Below are 9,692 nucleotides of genomic sequence, written 5' to 3' on the forward strand. Positions count from 1 at the left end.
GACGATCAGAGAAGCCACCGTCAGCACGCCGTCTTTAGAAAATGCATAGAAGAAGAAGAAAGATCCAAAAATGCCCTTTAGGGGGAGCAGGCTGAGGGGGCGGGGCTAAAGGGCAGCAGGGGTTTGTGGGAGTTGTAGTGCGACTGCAGACAGACAGACGGACAGACAGACAGACGGACAGACGGGTGTGATGGATGGAGGAGTTTCACAAACACCAGACACGTGTTTTTTAAACGTCAGGATTTCTTTACATGCTACATTTGATTCTTTTTATTTTGTGTTCTTTACGGGAACAGTCCGGCGTCTTCAGACAGTGAGGCTCCGGCGACGCAGACGGGACGCCGGCCCCTGACGCCGCACCCTGACGCCTGCCCCTGCCGCCAGCCCCGCCGTCGGCCCCTGACACCAGCCCCTGCCGCCGGCCCCTGCCGCCGCCCCCTGACGCCAGCCCCTGACGCCAGCACCTGACGCTGCCCCCTGACATCAGCCCCTGACGCAGGCCCCACTGCCGGCCCCTGCCGCCTGTCCCTGACGCTGCCCCCTGACGCCGGCCCCTGACGCACCTTTCGTGTGAAACTTCATCCGATACTGAAGCAACAGCTGCTGAAGGTAAACGAAGCTGATGAAATGATTTTCACTCATCAGTTTGAGACCGAACGTCATTTTAGGTTAATCCTCAACACTGGAGTAATTTATCAAACCACGGATGAACTGACGATTCTTAATAATAATAATAATAATCATTAGTTTCAGCTGTGGCACGGATAAATCTGATAAAAACACGGTGCATGAGAGTCGGCGTCTTGGCGACGCTTGATGAGACGTGACAGGACACGGGGGCGGGACATGGGGGGGCGGGACAGGAAGTGGCGTGTCTGCGTCTGTCGGTCTGCAGACGAAGGCTGAAATAAAATGAGGCACTTGTTATGATCCAGAGCGCCACCATGGCTGTTGCTATAGAAACGTGTGTGTGTGTGTGTGTGTGTGTGTGTGTGTGTGTGTGTGTGTGTGTGTGTGTGTGTGTGTGTGTGTGTGTGTGTGTGTGTGTGTGTGTGTGTGTGTGTGTGTGTGTGTGTGTGTGTGTGTGTGTGTGTGTGTGTGTGTGTGTGTGTGTGTGTGTGTGTGTGTGTGTGTGTGTTATGGCTCTGTCGCGTCATCGGGGCAAAGTTCCTTTTTACAAGCAAGCAAATCAGATCATCTCTGTTCTATTTAATCTCTAATAATAATAATAATAATTAATATTAATAATGATGATGTCATCGAGCCTTTACATGTTTATAAAAATAAAAAACCATTCCCGTGATATTCACATGCTCAGATTACGCAACAGCTTCAGTCTCTAAGGTTCTCACGTTGTTTTGCATACGAGGTTAAAGTTCAGCGTGGAGGTGATGATGTCACAGAGGAGGATGCACTGAAGGATGATGGGAAATATCAACGCAGACGGTTAACGTGGCGGCTGTGTGTGCAGCCGCTATGTCATCGGCCAATCAGAGGCCTTAAAAAAAAACAAAAAAACACCAGCCAATCAAAAACAAGCACGTGTCTGCTGTCGTCCAATGAGACGCGGGAAGAGGCGGGTCTTCTCTCAGCAGGCCAATTAAAAAACAGCCCTTTTTTTTTAATAAGTAGCCAATAAAAAAAACATATCAGCGAATGAAGAGCGACCTCCTTGTGAGCCAATCAGAGCGAGAGCAGCTCCCGCCCACCGAGCCGACTGCCAATCAGAACCTTCGTGAGTCTCTGTGGGCTCGGCTTCAGCCAGGGTCCCGGGGCGTCCCCCTGCTGCCACGGCGACACGGCTCTCCTCCAATCAGAATCCTCCCTCCACCCCGCTGTGGCGACGCTGGCTGCTGATTCGCTGTCGGAGGGCCGCCGGCGCTCGCCGTCATCGTCCTCGTCCATCGGCATGAGGAAGGAGAACGCTGCACCGGAGCTCCCAGAATGCTTTGCGTGGCGGGCGGTGCTGTGCGCCTCCTTTCTGTCGGCGTCCAGCGTTCTCCTCCTGCTCTTCGTCTCCTCCACCTCCACCTCCACCCCCTCCTGCTGCAGCAGCGTGTCCCAGGATCGAGCACCGATCCTGGGTAAGCTCCTGCTCCTCCTCCCCTGCTCCCTCTGGTCGTCCCGCTTCTCCTTCTGCCTGACAGTCTGACTCCTCCTCCTCCTCCTCTCCTCCTCCTTCATCCTCCTCCTCTCCTCCTGCTCCTCCTCTTCCTCTCGTGCCTCCTCCTCCACCACGTCTAGGTCCAGATCAGGAGGCCCTCCTCCTCCTCCTCCTGTGTTTCGTTTGGTTTCTCCCTCTCTCCTCGTCCTCTCTCCTCCTCCTCCTCCTCCTCCTGTGTTTCGTTTGGTTTCACCCTCTCTCCTCGTCCTCTCTCCTCCTCCTCCTCCTCTTCCTCCTCTCTGCAGGCTGAGGGAGGCGGTTGCCACGGTTACTGTATCCCCATCGTGCTCCTCTGTGTGTGAGGAGGAGGAGGTGGGGGAGAGGGCTCCGTCCTCAGGGCCTGAAGACAAACAGAGACATTTATATTCTTCAGTGAAACTAAAGAGCTTTAATTATTTGTTGTTGTTGATGAAAAACAAAGATGGAGGGATGAGGAGTGAAAGGAAATGAGAGGAGGAGGAGAAACAGGAAGTTACCAACCGCGAGTTTTCAGTGCGTCCAATCACGTAGAAGCAGGGCTCACCCTGTTTAGAGTTGGTCATGCAGAGAGACAGGCTGGACAGCTCCACTGAGGAGGAGGAGGGGGAGGAAGAGCAGGACAGGAAGTACAGCAGGAAGAGACAGGAAGTACAGCAGGAAGAGACAGGAAGTACAGCAAGAAGAGACAGGAAGTACAGCAGGAAGAGACAGGAAGTACAGCAGGAAGAGAACAGGAAGTCAAAGATCACAGTCGAGAGAGAGAAAGTGTGTGTGTGTGTGTGTGTGTGTGATTCTGGACTTGTTTAAGGTGGTATATTTGTCAGATTTCTAACTTGTTTAAGGTGGTATTTTTGTCAGAATCTGGTTTTGTTTAAGGTGGTATATTTGTCAGATTTTGACCTATTTAAGGTGGTATATGTCAGATTCTGGACTGGTTTAAGGTGGTATTTTTGTCATGTTAGATGCGGTATATGTCCTCTCACCATAGTCGGGCACGTATCCGTTCCCTTTCTTGAGGATGAGGTGGATGCGGTGACCTCCTCTCCTGATCTGCTCCACCGCCTGACTGTGAGTCATCCCTGACGTGCTGTCGCCGTTTATCTCCACCAGCTGATCCGACACCTGAACCAATCACAGCGAGGCGAGCGTCAGTACGACAGCGCCCCTCTGTGGTCACAGCGCTTCATTAACAGCCTTTCATCAGCTGCAGGCTTTTAATGTGAAACATCTGCAGGAAGTGCTGACTTTAAACATTTATGGAGGCCAAAATAAATAAATGACGTGATCAAATATTAATGTGGCACTACAGATACCACAAATAATAAGTAAATATAGATCTCTAAACAGCTGACACACTGATTTTATATTTAATCTAACCCTCTAACATCAGTATTTTAACCTGGACACTTCAGCTATCAAATCTTTTAGTAATTGAGTATTCCATCGATTAATCGAGAAATTGGATAAAAAACATATGATTTTGCGTAAAAATGGATCATAATTTGCGTTATTTTGCAAAAAAAGGTGTGTGTTGAAGGCAATACACTCGCAAATTACTATAAATAAGTTTAATTCAAAGTGGTGCATAAAACTCTCTCAGCACTCTCCGTGCTGTTGTGGTTGAACACTTTCAGTTCACAGTGACACTTTCACCTTTTTGGCTTCTTTTTTAAATTGTGAAATGATCCCAAACTTATTCTCTGTATTTCCCGGATGTAGCGGCGTGCGTCCGCAAAAGCGCTCCGTGTGGAACAAAGATCCCTGAACAGGACACAGAATGAGAGACGGGAACTAAACGAATCTGATGAGTTTGTAATCGAGTAACTAGTTTCAGCTTGACTGGACACGACTCTTTTAAGACAATAAAACTGAAACACTCAGTGAGACAAAACAGAGAGACTTCCTGCAGCTCCTTCACAATAAAAGCCTCCCCGTGTGTACCTGTATCTTGTTGCTGCGCTGGGCCGGCCCCCCCTCCATCAGCCCCAGGACGTACAGGCCCATGTTGTACTCGCTGCCCCCCCTCAGAGAGAAACCGAAGCCTGTAGGACCACGTTCAAGGTCCACACTGTAGAACCTGGACTCCTCCTGAGGGACGGACGGACACAGCTGCTGTCAAACACGGTTTTCTTTATCTAAAGAGTGGAGACGCTGTGAAATATGTAAATATAGACAGAAAGTCAACTGGAGATGGAGAGAATCTGAAGATCTGACCTTTGACCTCCCTCTGGATCCCTTCATCAGCCGGCCGTCCATGTCCAGGTCTGCTGCGTCCGACAGAGACGAGTCTGCGAGACATCAGCTGTTGTTATTACACCAACTCGCAAACCTTCAAACAAGTCACTTTTCACCTGTCGTTGTCTGTTGTAGTTAACGTGATGCTCAGACGTCGTGTCGTACGCTGTCATAAGGTGTCGTGACGTACGTTGTCGTGACGTACGTTGTCGTGACGTACGCTGTCGTGACGTACGCTGTCGTGTCGTACGCTGTCGTGTCGTACGCTGTCGTGACGTACGATGTCGTGACGTACGCTGTCGTGTCGTACAATGTCGTGACGTACTCTGTCGTGACGTACGCTGTCGTGACGTACGCTGTCGTGACGTACGCTGTCGTGACGTACGCTGTCGTGACGTACGATGTCGTGACGTACGATGTCGTGACGTACGCTGTCGTGACGTACGCTGTCGTGACGTACGCTGTCGTGTTGTACTGTCATGTTGTACTCTGTCGAGTCGTACGCTGTTGCGACGTACGCTGTCGTGACGTACTTTGTTGAGTCGTAATCTGTCATGACGTACGGTGTTGTGACGTGTTGTACTCTGTCGTGTTTTACTCTGTCGTATTGTACTCCGTCGTGTCGTACGGTGTCGTGGCGTGATGCTCAGTCTCAGGGTGTTTGTGTGTCGTACGGTGTCGTGGCGTGATGCTCAGTCTCAGGGTGTTTGTGTGCCGTACGGTGTCGTGGCGTGATGCTCAGTCTCAGGGTGTTTGTGTGTCGTACGGTGTCGTGGCGTGATGCTCAGTCTCAGGGTGTTTGTGTGTCGTACGGTGTCGTGGCGTGATGCTCAGTCTCAGGGTGTTTGTGTGTCGTACGGTGTCGTGGCGTGATGCTCAGTCTCAGGGTGTTTGTGTGTCGTACGGTGTCGTGGTGTGATGCTCAGTCTCAGGGTGTTTGTGTGTCGTACGGTGTCGTGGCGTGATGCTCAGTCTCAGGGTGTTCCCGGCTCTCCTCAGGATCTGGGCGAGGTCTCGGTGCTGCAGACCTCCCACCGCTCGTCCCTCCACGGTCTCCAGCTGGTCTCCGGGCTGGATCTGCCCGCTCCGAGCCGCTGGGCTGCCGCGACGCACCGTCACGAACCGGTGAGACATCAGGGACGGGGCTGCAGAGAGAGAGAGGGTCAGACATCAGCCAGTCAAACAAAAGTACACCTGTGACCACGTTACCATCTACCAAAATAAGAGCGTGCGGAGGAAGCAGAATGAGCCGTGAGCGAGATATCGCTGATGAAGACTCCGGTCTTCCCCCTCTCTCCTCTCTAACAGCTGTGTAATAAAACATGAGCTTTAATTATTGAGGTGTGTTCAGTCTGCTCGGCTGAACTAACAGCTGCAGCAGCACGAAGAAGAAGAAGAAGAAGCAGAAGAAGAAGAGGAAGCAGAAGTTTCCCACACATCAACAAAAACCAACAGCGTCAGCAGGAAGACGACCTGTTTGTCTTCACCTGACAGCGTCCTCTAGTGGTCAGTTCTCCTGAAGCGAAGCAGGAAGTAGAGTGACCATAAAGGTTCTTTTAAACGCCCTTTCTTGGCGATCTCAGCCTGCTTGTTCGGTCATTTAATTAACAATATATATTTATATATATATATAGATATAAATATCATGTTCATATAAGAACAAAGGGACGCTCCTGCTTCAGCACAGTCGCTCCAAAGGAGCTAAAACAACCAAAGAGTTTCCCTGTTTCAGAGATCTGAAGCCATTTCTGTGTCTGAATGAGAAAAACAACATTTGTGGGAGTTGATTCTTTCAACACACACACACACACACACACACACACACACACACACACACACACACACACACACACACACACACACACACACACACACACACACACACACACACACACACACACACACACACACACACACACACACACACACACGCACGCACCTGATCCTGAGTCCGTGTGGAAACCTCAGGGAGGGAGGAGGGAGAGAAATTCCCAGAAAGATTTTCTGCCTCAGAGACGTTAATCAGAACAAAGAAACTGGAAACGAGACAAAAAAAAATAGTTTCTGCTCCAGCGCAGACGGACCGACGGACAGTAACTTCGACCTGCAGCTGTTTGTACAGTTTCATGTTGTGAAGTCAGACGGACTGAACCCTGGAACCAGAGAGAATCGAACCGTGAATGATCAGTGACGGGGTGTGAACCTGTGAGGGGTCTTTCAGGCTTTAGAAGAACGACTTCCTGTGTGTAAGAGGCTTTACAGTTACATCTGTGTGTCCGTCCTGGACGACCAGCTGTTGGTGATGCTGACACCGTAACTGCAGCGCGTCTGTGATAAAGACATGAACACGTCTCCTGTGTTCAGATCAATCTGTGCAGAAGAGCTACGGACTGTCTGCACCACGTCACAGAGAGACACAAAACGACCACAAAGAGACACAAAACGACCACAAAGAGACACAAAACAACTACAAACAGACACAAAACAACCACAAAGAGACACAAAGCAACTACAAAGAGACAAAAGAAAACAACAAGACACAAAACAACCACAGAGACACAAAACGACCACAAAAAGACACAAAACAACTACAAAGAGACAAAAAACAACCACAAAGAGACACAAAACAACTACAAAAAGACACAAAACAACCTAAAAGAGACACAAAACAACTACAAAGACACAAAAAACAACTACATATAGACCAAAAACAACCACAGAGACACAAAACGACCACAAAGAGACACAAAACAACTACAAAGAGACACAAAACAACCAGCAATAGACACAAAGCGACTAAAGAGAGACACAAAACAACCACAAAGAGACACAAAACAACCACAAAGAGACAAAAAACAACTACAAAGAGACAGAAAACAACCACAAAAAGACACAAAACAACCACAAAAAGACACAAAACAACTACAAAGAGACACAAAACTACAACAAAGCGGAACAAAACAACCACAAAGAGACAAAAAACAACTACAAAGAGACACAAAACAACTACAAAGAGACACAAAACAACCACAAAGAGACACAAAACAACCACAAAGAGACGCAAATACAAAGAGACAGAAAACAACCACAAAGAGACACAAAACAACTACAAAGACACAAAACAACCACAAAGAGACACAAAACAACCACAAAGAGACAGAAAACAACTACAAAGACACAAAACAACCACAAAGAGACACAAAACAACCACAAAGAGACACAAGACAACCACAAAGAGACAGAAAACAACCACAAAGAGACACAAAACAACCACAAAAAGACACAAAACAACCACAAAGAGACACAAAACAACCACAGAGACACAAAACGACCACAAAGAGACACAAAACAACTACAAAGAGACACAAAACGACCACAAAGAGACACAAAACAACTACAAAGAGACACAAAACAACCACAGACTAGTATCGTACTTTAGCAGTAGTGTGTTGAATCCACAGGGCTCCATACTGGGTCCTCTGCTGTTCTCATTGTAGATATAACTGTTATAATTATTATATAATATCATTAATAATAATAAAAACAGCTGATCTGTCGCTGGAATATGTTTTTCTACGTAGTGACGAAGTAAAGAAAGGTGAAAACTTTGTTCTGTCGTCTGTAAAGAACAAAACAAACAAACAAAGCGTCCTGAGCCGACTGTAAACAGGATCCACAGAGAATGGAGCGAGGCAGGAAACAGCAGCAGCGGCGTTCCCCTTCAAAGTCACGTCTCTGGACCAGAGTGTGTGTTTAACCTGAGCGCGGCGGCGGGAGGGCGAGTGTGTGCGGCGGCGGGAGGGCGAGTGTCTGCGGCGGCGGGAGGGCGAGTGTGTGCGGCGGCGGGAGGGCGAGTGTCTGCGGCGGCGGGAGGGCGAGTGTTTGCGCGTGGGCTGATCAGCAGAGTCCAACATGTCCGCAGGAGCCGTGAAGCTGCAGAGAGCGAAGGAGACGGAGGTGGAGGAGAGTGTGATGTGATCCGCACAGACAGCTGGAGCGACGCGCTGACGCTCCAAACCTCCACGAGCCTCTAAAAATACCCAGACGCCAACATTCAAACATGAACGCACGCAGCGACGCCGTGTCACAGCAGTCTGAGACCTCACAACCGCTAAATTACAAGTACACGTTTAAGAGTTTAACGTTAAAAGTGATTCTTCTGTGATCCGCACAATACTGTGGAAATGCATCAGAGCAGGAAATCAGGTCTGAACTTAACGGTCTCCTTTAGTCGTCTAAACTTAACCGTCTCCTTTAGTCGTCTACACTTAACCGTCTCCTTTAGTCGTCTAAACTTAACCGTCTCCTTTAGTCGTCTAAATTTAACCGTCTCCTTTAGTCGTCTAAACTTAACCGTCTCCTTTAGTCGTCTAAACTTAACCGTCACCTTTAGTCGTCTAAACTTAACCGTCTCCTTTAGTCGTCTGAACTTAACCGTCTCCTTTAGTCGTCTGAACTTAACCGTCTCCTTTAGTCGTCTTAACTTAACCGTCTCCTTTAGTCGTCTTAACTTAACCGTCACCTTTAGTCGTCTAAACTTAACCGTCTCCTTTAGTCGTCTTAACTTAACCGTCTCCTTTTGTCGTCTAAACTTAACCGTCACCTTTAGTCGTCTAAACTTAACCGTCTCCTTTAGTCGTCTGAACTTAACCGTCACCTTTAGTCGTCTAAACTTAACCGTCACCTTTAGTCGTCTGAACTTAACCGTCACCTTCTGTCATCTAAACTTAACCGTCTCCTTTAGTCGTTTAAACTTAACCGTCACCTTTAGTCGTCTAAACTTAACCGTCACCTTTAGTCGTCTAAACTTAACCGTCTCCTTTAGTGGTCTTAACTTAACCGTCACCTTCTGTCATCTAAACTTAACCGTCTCCTTTAGTCGTTTAAACTTAACCGTCACCTTTAGTCGTCTAAACTTAACCGTCTCCTTTAGTCGTCTACACTTAACTGTCTCCTTTAGTCGTCTGAACTTAACCGTCACCTTTAGTCGTCTAAACTTAACCGTCTCCTTTAGTCGTCTTAACTTAACCGTCTCCTTTTGTCGTCTAAACTTAACCGTCACCTTTAGTCGTCTAAACTTAACCGTCTCCTTTAGTCGTCTGAACTTAACCGTCACCTTTAGTCGTCTAAACTTAACCGTCACCTTTAGTCGTCTGAACTTAACCGTCACCTTCTGTCATCTAAACTTAACCGTCTCCTTTAGTCGTTTAAACTTAACCGTCACCTTTAGTCGTCTAAACTTAACCGTCACCTTTAGTCGTCTAAACTTAACCGTCTCCTTTAGTGGTCTTAACTTAACCGTCACCTTCTGTCA

At 48.1% G+C, this 9,692-nt stretch overlaps 1 protein-coding gene across 1 annotated transcript in view; it reads right to left on the reverse strand.

Moving 5' to 3' along the window:
* Positions 1–1,303: 1,303 nt before the first annotated feature.
* The window catches only part of magixa (MAGI family member, X-linked a), a gene marked incomplete at its 5' end in the record, with an annotated part of 28,054 nt that continues 19,665 nt past the window's right edge, over positions 1,304–9,692 (reverse strand). The window contains 5 exons of the mRNA XM_083920449.1: positions 1,304–2,504; positions 3,127–3,265; positions 4,085–4,231; positions 4,358–4,431; positions 5,329–5,523. Coding sequence (XP_083776575.1) covers positions 1,684–2,504; positions 3,127–3,265; positions 4,085–4,231; positions 4,358–4,431; positions 5,329–5,523 — 1,376 coding nt within the window. The 3' untranslated portion in view covers positions 1,304–1,683. The remainder of the gene's footprint in view (positions 2,505–3,126; positions 3,266–4,084; positions 4,232–4,357; positions 4,432–5,328; positions 5,524–9,692) is intronic.

The sequence above is a fragment of the Echiichthys vipera genome, assembly GCF_963691815.1.
Source record: "Echiichthys vipera genome assembly, chromosome: 9".
Lineage (NCBI taxonomy): Eukaryota > Metazoa > Chordata > Actinopteri > Perciformes > Trachinidae > Echiichthys > Echiichthys vipera.